Genomic DNA, 23,115 nt, shown 5'->3' on the forward strand with positions numbered 1-23,115 from the left:
TGATGTCAGTATATTTAGTTGATTCTGTATTTAAACTTTGAATGCGGAGCTTTTACCTGTAATGGAGTATCATCACACTTATATTGGTACTTTTACTTCTTTAAATGATCTTCAACCACCAACAACAGGTGTGTTTTATTGTAGCAAAGCGAGTAAAAGTGTCTCCTAAGTCACCTGCCACCATTCAACCGCTTCAAAAGGAAACAGCAATCCATGAGGTAAGGCGAGCGGTCTTCATAAACTAAAGCACAAACTCTTGGCTCCAAAAAGAGGTAAACAGTGATCGTGTCCTCCCTGTGAGTCAAGGAGAAACAGGTGACAGACAGATATCAGCCTCGGATAACACAGACAGGGCGAGGAAGGTAAAGGAGAGGGGGCCAACGATACGTAAGAAAAGGAGGGAAGGAGAGAGGGATGGTGTCGATTGCTCTCTTTTTTTTCCCTTCACATTAAGCGCTCCTTGACATGAGTGTAATGATACTACTCTTACTCTTTGTCTGTTTTTGGAGCCGCGTTTACCTTAGATCTACACACACGGCACAAGCCTGGGTGCTCACTGCAGCTACGTAAGCTGTTTGTCCTCAACATGATCCTTGGCTAAACTTAATCCCCCCCCCCCCCGACCTTTTCAGTCTAACCCTGCATAATCATTGATCTCCTTTTTGCAAAATGGAGAGCTAAACTTGTAGGCAAATTTCCAAACCGCTGAAACCCCAGTCAGGCTCTCATAGTTAAAAGATTCATTATGCTCAAAACTGCCCTCATTAAGTCATTCCAGCGTGTGTGAAGAGGCCGGTTCCTCCGGGACGATGGGAGGGTCTGATGCTTTGATCATTCTCTTTCAGCGCCCCGACATTGACACAAACACCCTCACATTTAGCTGTTGATGTTGTTGATTTATTGGGATCAGAGAGACCCTCACAGGGGATCTCCGGCATTGAGATTCAGGACCTTTTATTGTAATCTGTTTTACAACGTTTCTAACAGCAGGTCTCCACATATCAAAAGACATTGGTGAAAAATGTATAGCAGGTGTGTCTCCTTGGATTACCTCTGCTTGAACACTCTGCCAAAAACCACAAACTGACTTCCCTTTAAATCCTTGAAAAGACTCAGGAGTGGCAGACCGCCAAAAAAGAAAAAAAAAAAAGAAAAAGTGACCTCAGTTTTACCATATTTTGTTGTCAGTCTGCTGGCTAACATCAGGCTGCGTTGCAGGTCAGAGTTGCCCAAATGATTTTCAGCATACACCCCAAGTCAGAGTTACATTAAGAATACACAAAGAGAAATAAGAGAGTGAAGATAATATAGCTATCACTTCTCAATTTGCTGCTCTGCCTCTTAGCACCAGGGGGCATTACACTGAGAACAGCATTATCTTTTAGCAACAGGGGTCGGAATAAACAATATTAGAAAACAGAGGGGCGATGACAAGACTGGAATTTCTTTTATGCTGATACTGTATTTAAATTTTTTTTCTTGCTTCCATTATTTGAGTATGTGTCAGTCATTTCTTGTCCACATTTGTACACCAAAAATAAGTTTCAACTTTAACTTTACGATGTTTCCTTACCGCAGATCACAATAACTTTCAGGATTATTTTACAGATATTCCCCAGAATTAACAACTGAAAATGAAATGTGGTCTCAGTTCTTGTCCTAAATAGCTCTGACTATTGTAGAGCCATTCCTCCTTCAAGCACATTGCATCAGGGTGAATCACTCACTCTTCACAGTGCAGATAATACAGTAGAAACAACTCCCTCATTCACAGTACAACAGAGGAAAACCTCAGGGGACAGTGGTTACAGAAAACTAACAAGTACAAGAGCATAAATTAGAAATCTGCCGCGAGCATAAAGATAAAACAGCTGATATTTGTTCATATCTTGATAAGTGGAATGATACGCTAATGTGCATGGATTTTTACCAACTATAAACTTCAAGGAAGGAAGAAAATTCTTTATGTTGGCAAGTCGGTGCAGTGTACCAGCACATCCACCAGAGGGAGAAAGAGAGCCACAAACATGTGTCAATGTCTAAAGTATTTTCAGCTTCATAATAAATTCACTTTGTAAAAAATAATAAAAAATAGCATATGTATCTTTTAAAACATCACATCTATGTTTGAGTCCTGTTCAAATCCAACCTCAGGTCACATTTAATCAATAAAAGTGCCTCGTGCTTCCCCCTCGTTCACATGCAAAACAGCAGCCTGGGTGTTTTTCATCAGCTGATCATCAAGGTAGAATAAAGAAAGAAGAAGCCATCAAGAGTTTCAAGACACGGGGTGAGCCGCAAACATTTCCTGATGATCAAATTTAAAAAAACACACACACACACACATAAGGTAGTGACATACAAATAAGAGACTTGAAGTACACGTTGAGCTTCATTGATCAGAAATGAGGTTGTGACTGATGTTTGGAAACATTTTTGTCAATGCAGGCCCAGAGGTGTGTTTGTTTTGTAGGCTCTACCTAACGTGGGCTGGGGTGGAGTCAGTGGATGCGAGGCACCGGGTGCAGCAGGGTCATGTGCTCGGCGCCGTTGAAAGGCAGGCGCTGAGTGCAGTAATGGTGCACCACCTCTGGGATGCTGGGGAACACGCAGCTGCTCTGGTCCAGGGTGTAGCCGTTTTCTTTGGTCTGGGCGACAATGATATGAACACAGCCTTGGCTCGTCCTGAGGAGAGCAAAAGAGAAAGGGGAATTAACCAAAAATATTATAAATTCATATATCCTGGTGTGTGTAATGAGCCTGAGAGATGAAAACAGAATTTCTTAGTCAAAATAAAACATGGATTCGTTTTGATATTTTCATTATATAATGTTTCGTAATACCCTCTGGCATCCGTGCCCTGTCTGTGATACTCCAAACACATTCATTAGTGAAGATAAGAATACTTCACAGTTTCCTTTTTATCAATGGCTACATTTTTCCCCAAACCGTATTTTTTTTGTAAACATTACTCAAACAGGAGTAAATAGTGCTGATTAATCCACATTTAAATGCTCTAGAATGAACTACATATTTAATGCAATGACAGAAACATGTTACCCAGTGGTATGATACAGAGGAACAGGCTATAGGTAATACTTACTAGCGCACATTTATTATTGGTTTTGGTTTGTTGAAGGGGTTTGTCAGCAATAAGAAAAGTACTGAATATTAACTTTTACGTTAAAATGTAAATGTGAAAAAAGTCACTTATGACATGAACGTATTACATTTGAATCCTATTCATATACTGCAGTTTGTGACCAGTGTGACTAATATTTCAGCCCTTTAGACACCACTGATGCACTTTCCTGTTACACTCACTTGAGGGCGATGGAGTACTTGCTGTTGTCCGACTCACTGTTCCTGACCAGGAAGCTGGCCTCTTTGCAGGACTGCAGCTGAAACTCCGCCTCCTGGCGAGTCACACAGCCATGGTACCAGCTGAGACAGATGGTGGGAGTGAGGGAGGATTACATTTCATCTGCTATTGATCAAGTGTGGAACTTCATTTTATACAAAATCCCTGGAAATGAACCTTAATGTAACTATGTATTAACATTCTGGCGTGAGGTTTTTTTTTTTTTTTGCAAGAATGGAAAACACATGGGCACGCACTCGAATATATTTCATGCGGATGGCATTTGATTTGTTGTAATAAAGTTTGAGTATAAAAGTTTAAATATACATTGAATGTATCTACGGGGAAAAGTCAACATTGAGGTAAAATCATTGTCTTTTGCTCATAATTATTTGTCAGAAATTATGTCCAGGGTTTGGCTGAATTATTCTATATCCATCATACTAGTTCTGGTACCTCTGTTTTTCCAGGGGCAGGGAGGGGTCCACGCAGCAGGCCTCGGTGTCAGGGCTGCTGCCCGGGGTGGAGGGAGGTGACAGGGTCGGGGGTGAGGATCGCAGGATCTTCTGGGTCCAGCTCTTCTGCCTCAGATGCTGATGCTGTGACAGCGGCTGGGCTGGTGGATGCTGGGGCTGCCTGGTGAGCGTGGGGTGAGGTGTCTCATCTTTGGCTGGGCGTTCAGGGCTGTCAAACTGTGCTGGGGGAAGGAGAATGATGAGAGAAGATGTGAATTTTTATGTAAAAAGACACAACTGACTGTACGCCTTGAGTTTGAACTGGATGCTGAAGCCTCCAGTAAATATAGAATAAGAAGACACCGCTTTGATGTTTCATGCAAGATATTATTCCGTATGCTGTTGGTCTATCCAGCATATAAAATATAAATGTGAGAGCAGGCCTGACTTGTTTTTTGAACAAATATTTTTCATAGGGAAGGCAGCGGAGAAGCAGGGTCAGCACTGTGTGTTACATAAATGTTACTGGTTACTAGTTCAGCAAAAGTGTAAACAGTGTCACAACTCAAAAAAGGGACAGTCTAAAGTCAGCAAAAACTTTTATTTCTTTTAGTTACTGTTAAAAGTTTTGTTGTTTGGGGTGTAAAGGTAAGAATAAGATTAACAATTTGAAAGTGCAGGAGATTCGGTTCACTTTCACATTAAAAAATATTCCTAGAATTGGAGCTAAGATATCATCAAGTTCTGCTGTACCTGACAGAGTTTTGACAATGTGCTCCTTCTTCCACTCCCACGGCAGCTCGTACTCAGTGGAGGGACGAGGGTCCAGCTCCGGCCGCGTGACCGCCGTCTTGTCACCGTCACCGCTTCCCTCATATGGGACATCATAGATCTGTAGGGGCGCAGACTGACCTTCCTCCACCACCCCCTCGCTCCCCTCCATCACCACACACACCTTCAGCAGGTCCTTGGACCCCCGACGTCTGATCTCTTGCAGGTAGAAAGACGTGAGATTAAAGATTAAGAGCTCTGCTAATGAACACTAAAGCGGCGTACAGTATGAGTGATGTATGTCAGTGAGTGAACAGCAGAACACTATCTAATCTATTTCACCTCTGCTGCCACCTGGACTCCCATGAACATGTTTTAATGGGTTAAAGGGCTGATGGCACTTCAACACAACTCTACCCCAGTGCAAGAAAATGCAAGAAAAGCATTAAGAGTTACAACTGTAGCATGTCACACACTCGTTGTACAGTTTTGTACTTTGTTCTCATTTTTACACACTAATCACATCTTTATTCATCCATACATTCTCCAGTTGTAGCTCTTTATTTAACGAAGCAAACTGAATTTCATCCTCATCAAATACATCTTGTTCTCAATACAGATTATGATAAAGCTTTACATCAGGAATAGTGATGGCTTTATCACATAAATCATATTGTTTAGTATTGGCTGCTGCCATCAACATGTGTTTGTGTTTGGATTTTTTGGTTTTATATTTTCCTAATACTACTGATTGCCAGACAAATAGAGTTTAAGCCCATTTGAATCTATTCTGTGCTTTTTTCCGGCTGTGAAAAATAAATTTCAATTAATAGTCGGAATTAGACATGGAATTATGAACTAAAACTATGAAATTAATTACATGTTAGTCCCACTAAAACATAGGATTTGTTTCTGGTATCCAGAGTATTCATAATTATGCTGCCCCACTCTCCTTGCTTTGCTTGATGAATCACAGTGACTCAGAAACTTGCTTACTTCCTCAGTATGATTTAAGCCTCATAAATTGACTCAGTCACATCATCACATCCTCTGTAGACTTCTTTGAGGAGGCCTGGAAGTAGTGCAGGCACTGATTGAAGTAAAATCTACTAAAGAGCAGTGCAATAAAACATTTTCACATTCACAGCGGGCTATTGTGTAACCCTTTTTAGTTAAAACAATGGAGTGATGGAAGGAAAGGTCAGGAGAGCATGTGATTGGACGACGGATCACCAGTCATCCTGGATGCTGGGAAGTTTTGATAAATGGTCAGACAGGTCCATATAGGGGTTTACACAGATCTGCATCCGAGGGGGGGGGGGGGGGGGGGGGCGCTGAGGGCCGGCTTCCTTTTTAGAGAATAGTACCAGGAAACAGAGACAGGAAAGAGGAAGCAGGGGCAGGAAACTGCACCCATTGTCCGAACGCAACAGAGTTGCCGTGGCAACCCCATGGGGTACAGAGAGCACTAGGGGAATGAGTTCATGTTCTCACTCGTCGGCCCGGAGAGACTGGAAATGAGAATCCTGTCATTCACACAGAGGCTGGTCAGTCAAACACAGCTGTACAGACTCAGTGATCAGGGACTGAATGAAATGACGAATCTTACTGTAACAGCTGACAGCTACAAGAGAAGGCAGCGAGAGCATATTAATCAAAGTCTTACCAGTAATCATCTGCTGGGCGTCGTAAGGCTCCATGTAACCGTCATTCTCCCCGACCCTCTCTGCCTCCCTTTGCTCTCTGGTCTTCTGAGCATCAAATGGATCTGCGTAATCCTCAAGAATTATCACCTGCATCACAAAATACATGGAAATCAATATTTTTAGGGATATTTAGATACTTTTCATTTTTTCGTTTCTTGGGGGAGGGAAATAAACACAGAAGTAGGTTTATAAGCTGCAGTGATGCTACAAATCTTTAGTATATTGTGCTCACAGTAATCTACCAGCCGTGTCAGGACAGTTCTTCCACCACCTGTTAACCTGCCGGTCAGTGTTAACGCATCAATACCACATGCTTTCACTGTAACTGCGTGGAAGCTTGTTGGCAAGCAAGAAGAAAAGTTGACACACAGTAGACGGATAAAAGTGGTGGATGGATGGTTGAATCATCCAACTTCTACTACTCTGAATGGCAACAGAACAAATATGTGACCAAATCCAACGTGGTAAAGACCATGGACAATTCCAGGATCAGATCTGGTATGAAAAAAATAATGGAAAATCATCATCATTTATACAACTTATAGTGTTAAATATCACCCAGTTTAAATAGGGCTGCAAGTAACGATTAGTTTATTGTCTGATCTGCTGATTGTTTTATTCATTATATTTTGCCTATAAAATGTCAGAAAATGCTGATTATATTTGGCCAGAGCCCAAAGCGACATCTTCACATATCTTGTTTGTTGGAACAACAGTCCAAAACCCAAATATATTCAATTTACTATCATATATGGCAAAGAAATAAAGTAAATTCCCACATTTCAAAAGCAAATCTTTGGCATTTTTGCTTGAAAACTGACAAAAACAAATTAATCGAATCAAAGTAGCTGCATTTGAAACATGACATGTGGAGTCGATGAAGAGTTACTGGATCTCATCTGATAGGGCGGAAGGGTTACGTCAGGTTAACCTCAATAAACTACAAGGCAGGCTTCAGCTAGTTAGAAGAATTACTGGCGCCTCGTTTACATTTTGTGTGAAGAGGCACTCTAGTCGTAAAGCCCACTCTCTTCACACTCATATCTCTCTGTTTTCTGCCACGCCAGTCATGCTTGACTGTCCTGGCATCTTATCACCGCCATATAATTTCTTGTTTATTTTACAGGCCACTGGCCAAGAGACAATAATAGGCCGTAAAATAAAGCTGTCTTTCTAATCACCTCCAGTGGTGCTCCCTTTCCAAAGAAATGCTGCCATTTGTCTGTGTTTGAATAAAGTAGCAGATGTTTGACAGCGTGAGACTAGTTGGGAGGTTTAGTGGGACAAATTTGCCTTAAATGACCTTCACCTCCTGTGGATTGACTGGGGAACTCAAAGGTAGACATACAACACACATTATCTAGAACTCGGCCGATCAGAACTAGAGGCTGACTTATGAATATGAGATCAAGAAGGTTTACTCCCTCTCTGCAACATAAAACTCCCACTTTATTCTTCCACTCTGTTATCAGTCTTTTTTTCTCACCATCTTTCCACTGTCACCTCCCTGACTTCTCTTCTTTTTTTTTTTTTCAAAGCCAAGCTGGAGGGGACTTGAGTTAGCGCGTGAGTGTCAAATGACACTATGCTTTTTATAACATGATAGCCTTCACCAGGGGGCCTGAATCTAGTGAAAGAGAGGGATGGGGCAGAGGGAGGGTGGGCGGAGGGAAAAAGGGGAATACTGAGCCAGAGAGAGGAGAAGAGGAAGGTAAAGGCCTCATGTCTGACCACAGCTTTGTATTCAAGGCAAGGAAGGTGTGGGTGTAAGGGCGAGGGGTGGAGAGGAAGAGAAAGAGAGATAGAAAGACAGACTGGGAAGAGTGGACACAATGGGTGTCACGGAGACAAAGGGGAGGGAGAAACAGAAACAATAATATCAATTTTCAGAGCTTGGACTGGATCCTGGCTGCTTCATTGTCACTAGTATTGATGACACCACATGTTATTTTTGCTGGCGTAGAAGTTGTTGCCCTGCTGCTAGGATTACAGAAAGGTGCCTCAGATTCAGCTAGACGCCCGGAAATCATTCAGCAGTGGTGGGATAAGCATTTGCATCTTTTATGTATGTAAAAGCAGCAATACCACACTGTAAGAATACTCAGTTACAGTAACTTTACTTAGGATAAGTAAAAGTACAGACAAACAAATCAAATGTAAAAAAGTATCAAAAGTAAAAGTATTTGTCAGGCAGAGGACTGTCTGTGCTATATATAATATCTTAGATTATTGTTGATCACTGATGTATTAACTGGTCAAGTTAGAGATAGTCATGTTTGGCTATATAGTCTACTGTTTTGTAGTTTCATCATATTTTTCTTAACCCATCATGGATTTTCTGTGTAAAATCTTAATCTGAAAAGTAGCCTAACTAGTAACCATAGCAACTAGATAAAGTTTTTTTTTTATCTACTTTCATTTCTTCTGAAATATAGGAATGTAAAGAAGCATATAATGGAAATATTCAACTAAAGTAAAAGAATTACATCAAAATTGAACAACACCTGGATACACGTAGCCTACTCATTCTCCACAGGAGTCCATAGGGAAACATTACCACCTAAAACAGCTGTTGGATATTTAACAGTGACACTGACTTCAGAGCAGATATACTCTCTCTTGTTATTCTAATCATTTTTAAAATATCAAAAATAAATTCTGTTTGATTTCAAAATGTTAACACTCAAATATCACAGCAAAAATGTGGCGACAACAAATTAAGTTTTTCATGCCACAGATACCACAGGTCTTAAAGGAATGGTATTTAAACAACGTTTAACACCTTACAGGGGGAAAACAAGAAGAAACGTACATCATCAGGATATGATAGCAGAAACTCAGGGCTGAGATTGTAACTCACTGTCTCTGTCTTGCACTGGGCTGGTTTCTCTGCTTCCGGTACCACTTGGCTGCTGATGGTACCGCTGTTGAAGTTGGGGCTTTTGTCCTGTTTGTCCACTCTGATCAGCCGGTTGATGTAGGCATTGGCAGACGGGGAGCTCTTCGGGGGTCTTTGCTGCTCCTCAAACACCGGCTCCGCTTTGGAGTTCTTGCGACTCTTGCCAGACAGGAGCGTGTCCCAAACTTTTCCATCTTTCGGGGAGGTGACACCGTTTCTATTCAGCTCTATGGCTGAGTTCTTTCGGTTTCTTCCGGACAGGAGAGACCCAACTCCTCCACCACCACCACCTCCTCCTGTGCTGTCAGCAGAGGAGTTTTTGCGGTGGCCCGTTTTGGAGCCTGTTGTTTTGGTACCAATGCTGGCCACCAGACCGCCTTTATTGGCTCTTGGTTGTGAGCCGGACTCGGAGGCTGAGCGGATCCTGTCGGTACCATTCTTCAGATTGATGGGGAACTCCTTGAACCACTTTGCCATTGCAACTCAGATGGAAACCAATAAACCTCTCTGCCTTCTCCGACACCTTTTAGCGCCATACACCAGGGCCCCAGAGACGCACCTTTAGAAATCACAGCCTTTCTAACAAAAGACTTCCGTTGCTTTATTCTAGGACAGAGCCTGTGTAGACTACAGGATCTCCACACCTCAGTTTAAAGCATATCATAAATATCTTTAAAAAGTCAGTGGCTCTATTCTTACACCTCCAACTTTTAAAATGGTTGTAAGTAAAAGACTTGCAACCTTCATACCTGTTTGGCAGACGAAACAATACCCCTACTTTATCCCATTTGTGGTTTTCTTACACCTGTTCCTTCTTCTGCTCAGAGGAAAAGTTTATTCCCTTTGGATGAAGAGGTGTCTTCTGAGTGGGAAGACCCGAAAGAAGGCAAAGTTTTTCTTGCTTCTGATTTGTGGTCCCATTCCCAGAGTGGCTTATCTGATCTTTAACAACCGTCCACTTTCGCAACGAGGCTCCTGACTGCGCCTGGTTTATGGAGGGGAGGGGGGTTACTGAAGTTGTGAGGGGGGAGGCAGGACTGGGTGGGCGGTGATTAATTGTAGAGACCATGGTGGAATAGCCATTTGAGGAAAATCAGACCTATAACCAGGTAACCCACCAAAGATAGTCACATCGGTAGCCTACTATTCCAGGGATTTATCCTATAAGTAACGCAGCACTGTAAAATAATTCTACACGTCTCAATGTGGTTTTTGAGAACAGAAATCAGTACACAGGCCTCCTGAAATGCTGCTTTTTCAATAAATAATATTGATTCTGCTCTGATGCACTAATAATAGGCTCCCACCTCTTTTCATGCCAAAGTTTTTTCAGATAGCGACTAAAACCAAAGTTGACAGTTATGCTAATATTTTGATGTTACATATTAATTCAATATTAATCATGATGTCATTTGATAATGTACTTAATTGGCTGTCTAATTAATGTTCACCCCTGGTTTAATTGTACAGGGTATTGTTGGGAAATGGTCCGTTCTGAGCTGCTCCATATGTACCAGCGAAAGGTAGATACTATCCATAAATTAAAAAATATGTACTGTGAACGACAGTGGGGTTGGTAGATTTTCCAAAATAAAAATGTATAACGTTATATTCTAGGCAATAAATTCTGTATTTTTATAAATTCTTTCAAAAATAGCTTTACTAGTTATGAATTATACCTATCGACACCCCCATTTTTGTGACGAGATGAAACCTTCCATGGTGCGCGATACTCCTGCTTGTCCCTCTTTGTCCGGTGGCGACAGAAGGCCATGATAATTATGGCAAAATTTGCGTTTTTGAATGAATTATAGTTGAATGGTGGATCATCAAGCATACACCGTGTGAGGACTGGTTTGCTGGCAATGACACACCAGAGAGTTTCAATTTAAAGGACAGCAGAGCAAGCAACGGAGAAAGGGTACAGTTTGCTTCCAAGACAGTCTGCAAGATGGCTAGCTATCTTCAGTGGCATGCTAACGTTAGCTAGCAAGCTAATGTTAGCATAGTAAACAACAGTTTTCAAAACGTGATCGATTGCTTTATCTCATACATGCTGTATTAAGTGGAATTAAGTGCACATTTTCACAAGTGAATGTAGAAATATAAACCACAGTTTCGGATTAATGTGCCAGTGTTGCGGCTACTCAACGCTGCTAGCTAGCCACATTGAGTAACGTGGCTAGCTAGTTAGCCAAGGCAGTAACTAGCTTGCGTTAGCTAGCTGGTCGAGTTTTTAGCTACACATCTGTAAGTGATCATTTTAGACAGAGAGCGAGAAAGGGGTGGGGGGTGCCCTGTAACTTGCTTGTACTGGCAGACGAGCCAGGTAGCAAGCAACTAGTTTCACTCAGCTAGCAGAAACTGGCTTGCAACAAGACGAACTTCTGCTAAATACCGTGAACCAGCTCAGGTTTACCTGACGTTTATTTGGTGACCAAATCCCGGCGTGACAGACACCGTGGCGAAAGATTTGCAGCTGGAAAGGAGTTTGCAGACCTGGGCCGGCGTTATAATACAATTTAGTTACCAATACGTGTTAGTTACTGCTGTGATGATAACCATTTTATCGTTACTGACATGACCTGAAGGCAGATTCCACCTACTCGGCTCATTGCCTTCAAGACGTCGTCATTTTTAACTTTTTTTTTCTTGCATATGAACGGTGATATGCCACTTCACCGACAGTCATATTAGCTAATGGCTGCCGAATCGGGGAGACTACTGGCGGGACAAGGAAAACGAAGCAAAGGTAGGAATTAATTTCACCCATCTCCCAATCAGATCGGAATCATCCATTACTGCGCTGCAATGGGCTGCACTGGTGCTGTTAGCAAATCCCTTCTCGCCTCCCCCATATGTAAACTTCACGACTGTCTCCGGTGGTGGCTGTTTCTCACAGAGTGGACCTGTGAACGGGGTTGATGTCTATCTTGCTATCAATGTACCTTCAACTTCGTTTCCTCGTTCTCATGTCTTCGTCTTTTCCTGTCTCCCTCATTGACCTTACCTCTTCTGCCTCTGTTTGCGGCCTCTCTCCCTCTCGCCTGGGTCATTTGGTCTGCCTGGGTCATTTGCGATTCAAGGCTTCATAACCTTGGTGATGATAACGCCTGGATGTTCAGCATCTTGTCCTCATGCCAGTCTATGTCCCATCATTGAATCCATCTCAACTGTTGGACTTGAAAAAGAGGCCCTAGGTCTAAAGCTGCTCCACTCTGTCACTAAGGGGTATTGGCCAATCCAAATGTGATGCTGCACTTGATTGGTGGTGGACCAATGGCATGAGACACTGAGGCCTATTTTTGTTGTGGCTAATATTATATTTCCCCCTTTCCGCCCCTTCCCTCCATATTTTACTATTTCAGCTTCACAGATGAAGAGCCCGGAGAAGAAGAAGGCAAGAAAATCAACCACTCAGGTAATAGTTGTGTTTGGAAATATGATTACTTTGCTACATAGAAGACCCTGAAGGTTGATGCAATGAGAATTTAAGTTACCTGGTTTCAAAAAGCAATAAACAAACAAACATTTGCACTGTATTTTCTTCTCTGTTGTTGTAGGCGGCGGGGTTCTCCCACCTCACTGAGTTTGCACCCCCCCCTACCCCAATGGTGGACCACCTGGTCGCCTCCAACCCGTTTGACGATGACTTCGGGCCCCCATCTCGACCAAGTGGGGCAGGTGGACCAGGTGGCGCTCCGTTTCTTCCCAGCCCCGGTGCAGGTGGAGGAGGTGGGTATGGAGGTGGAGGCAGAATGAGCGCAGGCATGGGCTTCATGGGAGGCCCAGGTGGACCAGGCGGTGGCCAGCCTGGACGGAGGCCCCCGTTCGGCCCTCCATCCAACGCCGGACCTCACCACCAGCTAGGATTTGGAGGAATGCCTGGCTTTGGAGGTGGCGGTGGGGGAGGCAGTGGGGGAGGAGGAGGAGGTGGTGGTGGATTCCCCCCTGGTGGCCCTTCTCAGTTTAATATGCCACCAAACTTCAGTCCACCCATGCACCCTGGGCCAGGATTCAACCCCATGTTGTCTCCGGGCGGTATGGGAGGTCCTGGAGGAGGGGGACCACCCCATCCTCGGTTTGGCATACCCCCACAGCAGCAGCATGGACAGGGAGGACACCCATTCAACAGCCCACCATTACCTGGTGGTGGAGGCCCGAGAGGGCCCCCACATGGTCCCCTGCCTCCCATGGGAGGCGGCATGGGTCCTGGTATGAACATGATGGGTGGCATGGGTGGTGGTCCCGGAGGCAACATGGTGGGAGGGTTGCCAGGTATGCCCCCTCAAGGACAGTTCCCTCCATCACAGGATGGCCCCTACCCTGGCCCCAGTCCACCAGGGCCAGGCAACGAGGATGGAAAGAACTTTGGTGGAGGAGGTGCACCGCCTGGGCCTCCGCAGCAGCAGCAACAACAGCAGCAGCAACAGCTTAACCTAAATCCCAACGGCCCCCCTCCTAATAATACCACTCCTGGCCCTCCTCCTAACTCTGGCCCACCACAGCCTGGGGGCGGTTTCCCTGGTCACCCGGACGTCCAGCAGCCCAACGCCAATACACCTGGTCAGCCTCCATCAGCACCGCCACAGCCTAACCCCAACTCTTCTCCTACCGGTCCCCTGAATGGATCAGGCCAGCCCCAGCATCCAGCACCCAGTCAGCTACAGCCCCCCAGCAACACAAACACCCCAAACTCTAATAACTCAAACCAGCAGCAGCAGCAACAGTCTACTCCACCTAACTCTGCCCCTGGCTCCACGCCTTACAACCAGCAGAACAACACTCCTGTTGCTGGCGGTCCAATGCCAAACGCTGCCCCCAATTCAGGTCAGAACAACATGACCAACAACAATGGCGGCAACACACCTGGCAGCAACCCTAATCCCCCCTCTAACTCCACATCCACCCCAAACACCCAGTCTCCCCTGCCCCCTGGCCCTGCTGCCCCGTCAACCGGGCCCGGTTCTGGCCCCGGAAAACTCGGTGGCCCTGGAATGGTCTTCCCTTGCGGCCTTTGTATGGCGGAGGTGCATGACGACCAGGATGCCATCCTGTGCGAGGCATCGTGCCAGCGCTGGTTCCACCGGGACTGCACAGGCCTGACAGAGCCAGCGTATGGGCTGCTGACTCGAGAGAGTGCTGCTGTTTGGGCCTGTGACTTCTGCATCAAGACCAAGGACATCCAGGCCGTGTTTGTGCGCCAGGGATTAGGCCAGCTGGTGGCAGCTAATGAGAGTTGAGGAGTGGATGACAATGGAGCAGCGACACGTAAGGACACATGGAGACATCTTGGTTCTGATCTAAGTGAATGACCAGTGTGTCATGTCAGCTACTTGCCGGAATTTTTTTCTTGACGAGCCCTTTACTTGTTCACTACACAGAGAAACACACTCATTGACGTTCATGCTTATATATATATATATATATATATATATAGCACTTTGAGTGACTCTAGGCAAATGATTTTTCTCCCCCATCCCCTATAGGAGTCAAATCATGATGAATGTTAAACTACACAGTCCTTCAGACATCTAGCCTGCCAACCAGCAAAGCACTGACACCAACACACTACCTCACACACTTTGTGACTGACTTGCACGGAAGCTCCCGCACTGACTGACTGTGATTGACTTGCCACACTCATGCACCACATGAGTGCGATGATATTTCAAACACATATATACACACAAACCCACGTTAGGCGGGGGAAGAAATGTTGAAATATTCGAAATACACCCCACCGTGTTTTGACACAATGACTCAAAAATATCAACATTATTCTTTTTATCTTCATGGCTTTAAATTAAAACGCAATATATAAATTCTTAAAAACTGAAATTTAAAAGGGACTGGGGTTTCATTCATTAATTGATTCACAGCTTTATTTGCCGTCAAAATGCTTCATTCTAGCACTGCCCAATCACAGTTAGCCTTTTTTTTCTGCAAGCAAGTGAAAGGAAAATGGAAAAATACATCAGTGTCTTGCAATGTAAACTGTCAGTATCAGGAGTATTGTGAAACATAAATGTCAAGTGAGGGAAAAAAAAAAATCAATTTTTAAATTCTGTTCATAATTCCTGCACCTGCACAAATGCATACACACACACACACACAAACACACACACTTTGACCCTGTACTTCTTAAATGTTTCATTTTGTACCCAGTGCTAATTAATCCAAAGGACACCTGGGCTGAGATTTCATCAACACTTCACAGAGAAAGTTTTTACCACAGAAATAGTTGTAAATATTAGGACAAAACATTTGTCTGGAACTCCCATCAGTTGTGAACATGCCGAAGAGTTGACCAATGAACAAAATAATGAGTTGAACCTATGTGTCTTGGTTGTATACAATATGGCGTCTTGGTTTTTATACAGTACAATTGAGTCAACCATTTCTTTTTATCTCTGCAGTACACATGAATTGTGAAATCAGTGCTTTTTGGATGGTGTTGGCATAGCAAGTAGTGACATCATGTCATATCAGATGTGCATAGTCCTTTTTTAAAAAAAATAAAAAAAAAGAAAGAAAAAAAATATGAGGGGAGGGGGGTGCATGTGAACCAATGCAGTAACTGTCTGATCTGTTTATGTTTATATTCTGGCCTCTGTGCTGCAAGAGGCCTTGAAGTAGACCAAATAACTAAAGAGCGAAAAATACCCATTTTTCACATTTCTGTCACGGTATAAGGTGTTTATAACTATTCTTCCTTCTCTCTTTCCTTAATTTTTCTTTATTCAATGTCCAAGTTGCCTTTCTTTTCTTGCTCTCTCAGCTGTTCCTTTTTATTTTGTACTGGTATTTGTGCTGTGCTTTTGCTCTGCTCTGGCGCCTCCTGGTGGAACCTGGAGGAACCAGTGAGTCCCACATCAGGTGGGGAAGGGAAAGGTACTGAACTCTGAAGTAAAGACAGATTTTTTTGTACTTGTCCATGTCTGTTTTTATTCCCATCTTTATTTCTTTGCTTATTGTCGTATTAAAATGAGGGTTGGAGAACCCATTGAAACAGATAACAATGGAATTCCTCTGTCATAACACTCAGTTTTAGTTACAGTACTGTTATTACCTTTCCCAGATCATCGTGTTAAGCCATCACCAGTGATTTGCAAGGTTTTCTTCTCAGTTTATTAGGAAATTTATTCAAAAAAAATAATTGGACATTTTGCAACAGTTCTTTTGTGAGGCTTTTATTAATGGAATAATACTTGACTATGTTCCCTATGGGTGTGCAAATTCTTAATATCCTAATAATTTCCTAATAAGTTTCCAGGGAAAAAAAGCAATTTGACAGTAACTAAAACAGAGAAATGTTCAAAAGTCCAAATTAATTCCAAAGAAATGCTGTGATAGAATAACCAAGAGAATTTTAATCATTGCTATAGGCAAACAAACCCTTAAACAAATATGCATATTAAAGTTTCCGACAATAAATTAGTAATTATTATTTACTTGGGTTTAAATGGAGCTGTTCAAGGAAAATCCGCATGTGCACTCAACACAGCTCAAAACTTCAAATCTCCCTTCTGACCATAATTACTGAATTACATAGTTTTCCCCAGGAAACAGTAAATTATTAGGAGAGTGTTTTGATGTTTAAGATAATTTTGTGAGAGTCTTTACAAAGACAAACATGAGCGATACCACAGTTTATTTTAATATAGATATTATGGTTGGCCTATTGATGTATGGAGAAGAGTTAAGATTTATTTTAGGTCACTAGGCAAAAAGCAAAAAAGAAGAAATTCAAGTGCCCCATTTTTACACTTTCAATTTCAGTTTAATGATTATATAGGCTGTAGTGTAGCCACCGGAAGTAAATAACCATGTTAACTAGCTATAATCACTTTTTTCTGTCAATACTTCATTAGTTTTGCCTCAGCAGCCTGTCTTGGTAGTGGATATAATAAGAGCCCAAAACTACCATTGAGACATTTAAAATATGATTGAGATATAATTTCCCATAACACCTCTGTGCAAACCGGTCGCACCATTGACTGTATTAATAACCCGTGTGTGCAGAGATGAAACTGAGCTCTCAGCAGGCGCCGCCTCTTCGGGGAGCCTCCCACCAATGAAGTCGGTCCTGAGGCGGGACGATGACAGTCCGATGTGCTGGCAACAGGTTGCGCTGGTAGCGGGGTGAATATCCCCCATGTCCTCAGTTGCTTGAGTAACATCTTCTCATCCCATCAGCACTGTACAGGACTGCTGCTGCTGCTGCTGCTGCTGCTGCTGCTGCTGCTGTAAGGACTGACACACAGGACCCCTGACTGAGGACGGAGGAATATTTCGCGGGTTATCTTTGCAGGTACAGCAGAACAACTATCTCAGTCTGGGTATTTACACAGCTGTTGTCTGTTTACTGTACGTTTACTTTTGTGGGATTTGGTGTAAAAGTGTGTGGATGTATTGGGTGTCTAATACTCTAAGCCCCGTTTTGCTGAGCGGGCATTTTTCTAACATTTGGATAAGCAGAGATGGACACCTGTGGCTTTGTGTTTGGCTTCTGGCCGCCGTCTTCTCGTGCTCAGCTTTTCCTGCTCACGATACTGACCGACAACAAGCCTTTTTGTTTGTCCGCTTTTTCCAGAGGTCTGGTATCAGCTCTGTGTGTGCACCGCTCCGCTGTCTATAATTGGATCTGACTGCGCTGCGTAAAGAGGATATGAGAGGTTATTATAGCAGGTAAATACTACTACTTGGTTGCGACGGCGTCTCGTTGGGAGGCAGGTGAGTCGGTTGTTTATCCGGTCGCTCGTGGTCGGCTCGTGTAAACAACCCGGTGGTTTCGACGCGCACCGAAACTGACTGACCGGATAGGTGGGTGTGACGCAATGAGCCCAGGAGCAGACAGGTGCTTACGGGGATACTCTGCTCTAATGGTTTCCCCCGTGTGAAGTATCCTCAGTTGACATATTGACGTGAATTTGACAGCGATATTATTTAATGAATGAGTCGAGCTGTCTTAAAAAAACTGTAGGTACGTGGTTGAAAAAAAAAAGAGAAGTGAAACCTCATGACAGTCCCTCACCTCTTTGCCAACATTAGAGTTTACAACTGATAACTCAGCTGCTGCTGACATGTGTTTCTGTTGCTCAGGGCCACACTACAAGCTCACTTTCAACATTGCTGTTGTTATTTTACACAAGAGAACCTGCCCCTACCTCACCAACACAGCCCACGACAGGTTGCCTGTGGCTTTTCTGTTGTACTCACCCAAAACAAGTATTCAAGGTATTTGAATTATATGTTTTCAGGTATCAAATAGGGCTGGATGTTAATTCAGGGTTATCATTTATAGGGTTCTTCTTCTGTAATTGCATGGTGATACGTCCATTTTGTGTTATTGTTTCACAAAAATTCAGTTATCTAAATGAAACTAACAAAACTAGTTAAATAAGGTTAATAATGTTTTACATATGTGGAACATCAATTTGTTCTGTAATTGTATCTATATCTGACACAAAAAGTCAAAAAGTCTTTAGTGCTGTAACCAATGATTACTTTCATTAGCTATCTTTTTTTCTCAGTTTATCAAGTGAAATGTCACAGTTTTGCTGGTGATATCTTCAATTCTTTTTATTTGTCTGTCCAAAACCCATTGATATTCAGTTTAGAATAAAATAAAATAGAGAAATGCCCATTGGAGAAGCTTGAACAGGCAAATATTTACCCTACAAATTATCAAAATTGTTGCATATTACCACTGATTGTTTATTCTTATAATATAGGCCTACTGACATTGATTTCAGCCAAATCACGCAGCCCTATAATGTCAAAGTAACTTCCTCAAGATACCCAGGGGCAAGAGAAACTGTGGGAGAAAGCGAATATGAGGTAAGAAGCAGAGGAGGGTGCAGATACAGAGCCAGAGGACAATGAGGAGTGAACGCTGGGTGAGGAGGAAGGGAAGCGTGATGGCAGACCGGCCCGTTTAGTGACATTCCTGTCTCTGTTGACACAGCCTTTCCTTGTGACAAGCGCGAGAGAGAGCGAGAGACAGAGCATGAGAGGAGGTGGACCAGTTGTCACCAACCAGTGCTCGGCTACCGGTTGCTGAACGTGTGCAACAACTGAGCCTTTGTTGAGATCTTTATTTACCCAAGGAGCGTGTTTACACCTGGGAGCATCCAGTGTGACCAGTGACCAGCAGCTGAGGGCAGAACACCTTGTCAACAGTTAGAATAGAGGAAGAGAAACATATGTTTTGAACCTTCAGATCATTGTTCTGATGTCTAACATGGTCTGCAAAACCCGGCTGCTTGTTGTCATGTCAGGACAGCAGAATTCATTTGTTTTTGCAGTGTATTTTTAGTCTCCAGTTTTTCATCCATTAATTAGTCTCTTCACTTTTCATTTACTGCCTATGTGGACACTTTTCCACATGTGTAGGCTTTACAGTTGATGCTGCCCCAGTTCTCAGTTTCCTCTTAATCTGTCCTTATTATACAAATGCAAACCACGCGCAATGCCAAGTGTAAAGGGGACGCCTGGAATCTTAAGAATGTTTTTGGGAAAGACAAAGGCTGACTTTGATTCGCTAATCTAACCTCATTGCTAGTCGAGGTGCTGCCTGTTACACTGTAACCAGCGGTCAGTTAGAGTCGGTTACACTTTAAGCCCTGTGAGAGTCAGTGCTGCAGGTATGGACCAATGAAACAGGCTGCGGTCAGTGTGTTACTGAAATTCAACATTAGCAGAGTATAAAACTAAAGATGGATGGATGAATGTTGCACATTACTCCGTAAGTGCTTGAAAGGAGTGACGCTTATTAGATCAACTGCCTGCCACCAGATGAGGAATGCACAGCAGGTTTGTGCATATGTCTGCGCACACCCATTCATATATGAGTGTGTATGTGCATATGCTTGAGCTGATGTCTGTGCCTGCACAGCTCAAAGTAAACAGTCTACGCCTGAGTGACTCTACTCTGAAGTCTGGTGACTGTGGAGACTCTGGCAAAGGCAGAGGCAGAGAGAAAGAGAGGAGGCCCATTCCTGATATAGCCCCTAGTGTTTAATGCTCCACAGAGCCTGGACAAAAGGAGGAGTATTCACCTTCTCATAGTGTTCATCACCAAGCTAATTTTCAGAGTGTATAAGGTGGAAATGATTTTCTTTCTTTTTTGGCAAAAATGCCGTACGTTTTTATGTTTCAAAAACCCAAGCTAAGATAACCCTGGTGACATCATCATCATCATACATAAAAAATACCAAAAACTCAGTGGATGATTCACCCAATTGTCTTTTTTTGTGTGTCCTATCTATAATAATGATTGAATAAAAACATAAAGTGGTATTTCAACTTCCTTTTGTAAATTAGATGCAACATATTCATCTTTTTGGTGTGAGGCATCTCATACATTCAAACTACTACTACTACTCCACCGTGTCTTCCCTGCCGTCTCAACACACCCTCTGGAAAAAAAAGAGAAAAAAAAAAGTAGGCCTGGACCTGTACAAAGAGAGTCTGGGTGCCCGGTGGCATATTTGGCATGACATGAATGATACATTCTGGTCGAGAATGGAATTTAACCTGTAGAGCAGCAAGAGAAGATGACAGCTTCATCAAGATATACCAGCAATCTGATATTTTAGCTGAGCATCACTGACTCCACCTGAGCAGAAGCAGGCAATTCACACAAAAGACGAGGAGGTCATGAAGAAGGAATGACGGGTTAAAAGGAGGCATCTGAGTTAGGGAGTTATCACTTTTGTTGAAACAGCAAAAAGGACTAGGGCACATCTTAAGCAGTGCAGCGGCAGGGGTCAGTGAGAGTTGAATCCTCTGCAGGTTTGTACTGTGGAATAGATTTTCTTTTATAAAAAAGGATCTCGGCACCTAAACTTTCATGCTAAATGTCCTTGTTGCTTATGTAACCCTGATTTGCATCTCTGCTGTTTTCCCCTCCCTGTCCGACCAGGCTGCTTGCACAGACACCAGGAAGTGAACATGAGCTCTCTTTCCACTGACAGGAAGCCGCTCGTGGATTATGGCGTTCAGATACGCTTCATCAAGGACCTCCATGACACAGGCGGGGGTCATCCTGATAAATCCAGAGCAAACAGTAGTGCAACGCCTCCTTCCAATAAATATGGGGTGGCAGTGCGGGTTCAGGGAATCTCTGGACAGCCTTATGTGGTCCTGAAAGATGGTGAGAAAGGTGACTCATATGGAGTTCAGCTAAACACTCCCACTCCCAGCTCAGGGTCGACGTCACCCTACAACAGCCTCCCCAAAACCAATAAAGAACCAGCAGAATTCGGAAACCCCTACATACCGGCTGCAAACACAGCACACTCCCCTGTTTCTCCAGCAGAAGATGAGGATGGGGAGATTTTCGGGAGCCCGCTTAAGCGACCTCCAGGGGATGGTCAAGCAGGAACACAAGGGGACGAGGAAGGTGGAGCTGGAAGAGAAAGACAGGTGGAAAGGCCAAAAGCTCAACTCAAACCAACAGGCAATGAAGCAGAGAAAAACAAAGACTCGACTGATACGGAGGAGTATAATGAAGCAGGGCTGAAACCTGTCAAATTAAACGGCGTGGGACCCAGAGGGGTCAAGAAAGCTGGCTCCGGTTTAACTGGCTCTTTGGGGAGGTACAGTGGGAGAAAACAGAGAAAAGATTCCCCTTCAGAGTCGTTCCCAGAACCTCCAGCATCAACTGATGAGGAGCCTGCCCCGACGATCGACACCAACTCCCTGGCTCCCATCAACAAGCTCATCAGTAAATTTAACAGTTCGACACCAGGCAGCGCCCCACAGACCAGAGGCCGCTCTGGAGCGAGGCAGCGGCTCAGGTTTGACGAGCGCAGGAGGTCCAGAAGTCTTGACGCTAGAGGAGAAGTTCAACCAGAAGTTTCCCTTCCTTCCTCTACCTCTCCCATTCTCATGAACCCTTACGCTTTTCCTCTGTCTACGTCCTCCAATTTGTTGATGTCGTCTGCCCCAGCGAGCGGTAGCCTGGGAAGGAGCCCTGCATCTGTTGCCAAGGTGACAGCACTCGAGGCCCCCAAGCCCAGCTTTAAGTCACCAGGGAAGTTTGTTGCCAAGGATTTCCCTCCAGCTCTACCTAAAAAGCCTGTAAGTGCCAGCTATGAGGAGCTTAGTAGCTATTTTCAGGTATTAAATTGTCTCTTTGTTTTGTGTCTTGTGTTTTTTAATGTTTTTTTTTTTTACTTTGCTTACTTTCTATTTGAAGGAGATACCCCCGAGGAGCCTGAGTCAAAGCACCAAGGCCATCAGAGGGGAGGAGCCTCAGGTCAAGCAGTCTATTTTCAACACTCTCAAAGACAGGTAAACTACAAACAAGATTTACTGAATAGCTAGAGTCACTGCTACAGTATATGGATACACTGAGTTTTCCAGTCTAATCCTCTGTCCAATGTTTTCTCATCCACAGCAGCGACAGTGAGGGATCCCTCACAAAAAAGGCCAACTTTGGTTATGAGACAACCGGCAGTTTTAAGGTACGACAAGACATTAAATCCCATTATCATGAACAAATGAAACTAGCTCTGGTGCTTCACGTTTAAATCACAGGATTTCAACTGAGCCAGTTCCATTCACTGAAGAAGACCATGAGATGTGGTCAAAAGACACCAACAAAGGCAACTTTGAGACATCATCTCTTATTGTTAATGTGAACCGTAGTTGTACTATTAGTAGCTGCAGCTGCATTGATAGTACCAGCAGTATAATCTAATGATTATACAATATACTGTATATAAAAAAATATATATTTATTTTATATTGCAGCCATCTAACCTAAAACAGCAAAAACAATACTACTGAATGCACTATAATAACAATTAAGACATTGCATACATTTTTAAAAGCACATGTTTGAATTTCTCTTTTGTTGTGCATATTGGTCAAAAAAAAAGTTGCTAAGTGATGGTGTCAGGAATGGGGTGG

The 23,115-nt window shown here is 43.5% G+C and overlaps 3 protein-coding genes across 6 annotated transcripts in view; 2 read left to right on the forward strand and 1 right to left on the reverse strand.

The window, feature by feature from the left end:
- Window positions 1-937: 937 nt before the first annotated feature.
- On the reverse strand, window positions 938-10,863 carry LOC111657577 (SH2 domain-containing adapter protein E). Its single transcript, XM_023409792.2, has 6 exons — window positions 9,154-10,863; window positions 6,254-6,380; window positions 4,570-4,806; window positions 3,818-4,058; window positions 3,325-3,444; window positions 938-2,685 (listed from the first exon to the last, which is right to left on the reverse strand). Exons 1-6 carry the CDS (start codon window positions 9,667-9,669, stop codon window positions 2,502-2,504), a joined length of 1,425 nt encoding a protein of 474 aa, XP_023265560.1. The 5' UTR covers window positions 9,670-10,863; the 3' UTR covers window positions 938-2,501.
- A 77-nt stretch (window positions 10,864-10,940) lies between these two features.
- On the forward strand, window positions 10,941-16,122 carry pygo2 (pygopus homolog 2 (Drosophila)). 3 transcript variants are annotated; one of them, XM_023409872.2, is made up of 4 exons: window positions 10,941-11,113; window positions 11,881-11,944; window positions 12,561-12,613; window positions 12,756-16,122. In XM_023409872.2, the coding sequence occupies exons 2-4, from the start codon at window positions 11,893-11,895 to the stop codon at window positions 14,433-14,435; spliced, it is 1,785 nt and encodes a 594-aa protein (XP_023265640.1). In that variant the 5' UTR covers window positions 10,941-11,113; window positions 11,881-11,892; the 3' UTR covers window positions 14,436-16,122. The 3 variants fall into 3 exon arrangements, with proteins under 3 accessions (XP_023265640.1, XP_023265639.1, XP_087031150.1); XM_023409871.2 differs by having other exon boundaries at window positions 10,941-11,944; XM_087175024.1 differs by lacking the exon at window positions 11,881-11,944.
- A 1,221-nt stretch (window positions 16,123-17,343) lies between these two features.
- cgnb (cingulin b) overlaps window positions 17,344-23,115 on the forward strand; it is a 20,097-nt gene continuing 14,325 nt past the window's right edge. For both annotated transcript variants that reach the window (XM_023409912.2, XM_023409913.2), the window contains exons 1-4: window positions 17,344-17,506; window positions 21,122-22,281; window positions 22,400-22,494; window positions 22,601-22,667. In XM_023409912.2, coding sequence (XP_023265680.1) covers window positions 21,151-22,281; window positions 22,400-22,494; window positions 22,601-22,667 — 1,293 coding nt within the window. In that variant the 5' untranslated portion in view covers window positions 17,344-17,506; window positions 21,122-21,150. The remainder of the gene's footprint in view (window positions 17,507-21,121; window positions 22,282-22,399; window positions 22,495-22,600; window positions 22,668-23,115) is intronic.

Source organism: Seriola lalandi, unplaced genomic scaffold (genome assembly GCF_002814215.2).
Source record: "Seriola lalandi dorsalis isolate HSWRI2012SDOR001 ecotype SW California unplaced genomic scaffold, Sedor1 jcf7180002054408, whole genome shotgun sequence".
Taxonomy (NCBI): Eukaryota; Metazoa; Chordata; class Actinopteri; order Carangiformes; family Carangidae; genus Seriola; species Seriola lalandi.

Excerpts from the sequence above, each read along its gene's own strand:
- LOC111657577 (XM_023409792.2), bottom strand. The coding sequence starts at position 9,669 with ATGGCAAAGTGGTTCAAGGAGTTCCCCATCAATCTGAAGAATGGTACC. Across the intron at positions 6,381-9,153 it reads CCCAGTGCAAGACAGAGACA|GTGATAATTCTTGAGGATTA; the intron begins GTGAGTTACAAT and ends TTTGTGATGCAG. Across the intron at positions 4,059-4,569 it reads CATTGTCAAAACTCTGTCAG|CACAGTTTGACAGCCCTGAA; the intron begins GTACAGCAGAAC and ends TCCTTCCCCCAG.
- pygo2 (XM_023409871.2), top strand. The coding sequence starts at position 11,893 with ATGGCTGCCGAATCGGGGAGACTACTGGCGGGACAAGGAAAACGAAGC. Across the intron at positions 11,945-12,560 it reads ACAAGGAAAACGAAGCAAAG|CTTCACAGATGAAGAGCCCG; the intron begins GTAGGAATTAAT and ends TTACTATTTCAG. Across the intron at positions 12,614-12,755 it reads CAAGAAAATCAACCACTCAG|GCGGCGGGGTTCTCCCACCT; the intron begins GTAATAGTTGTG and ends CTGTTGTTGTAG.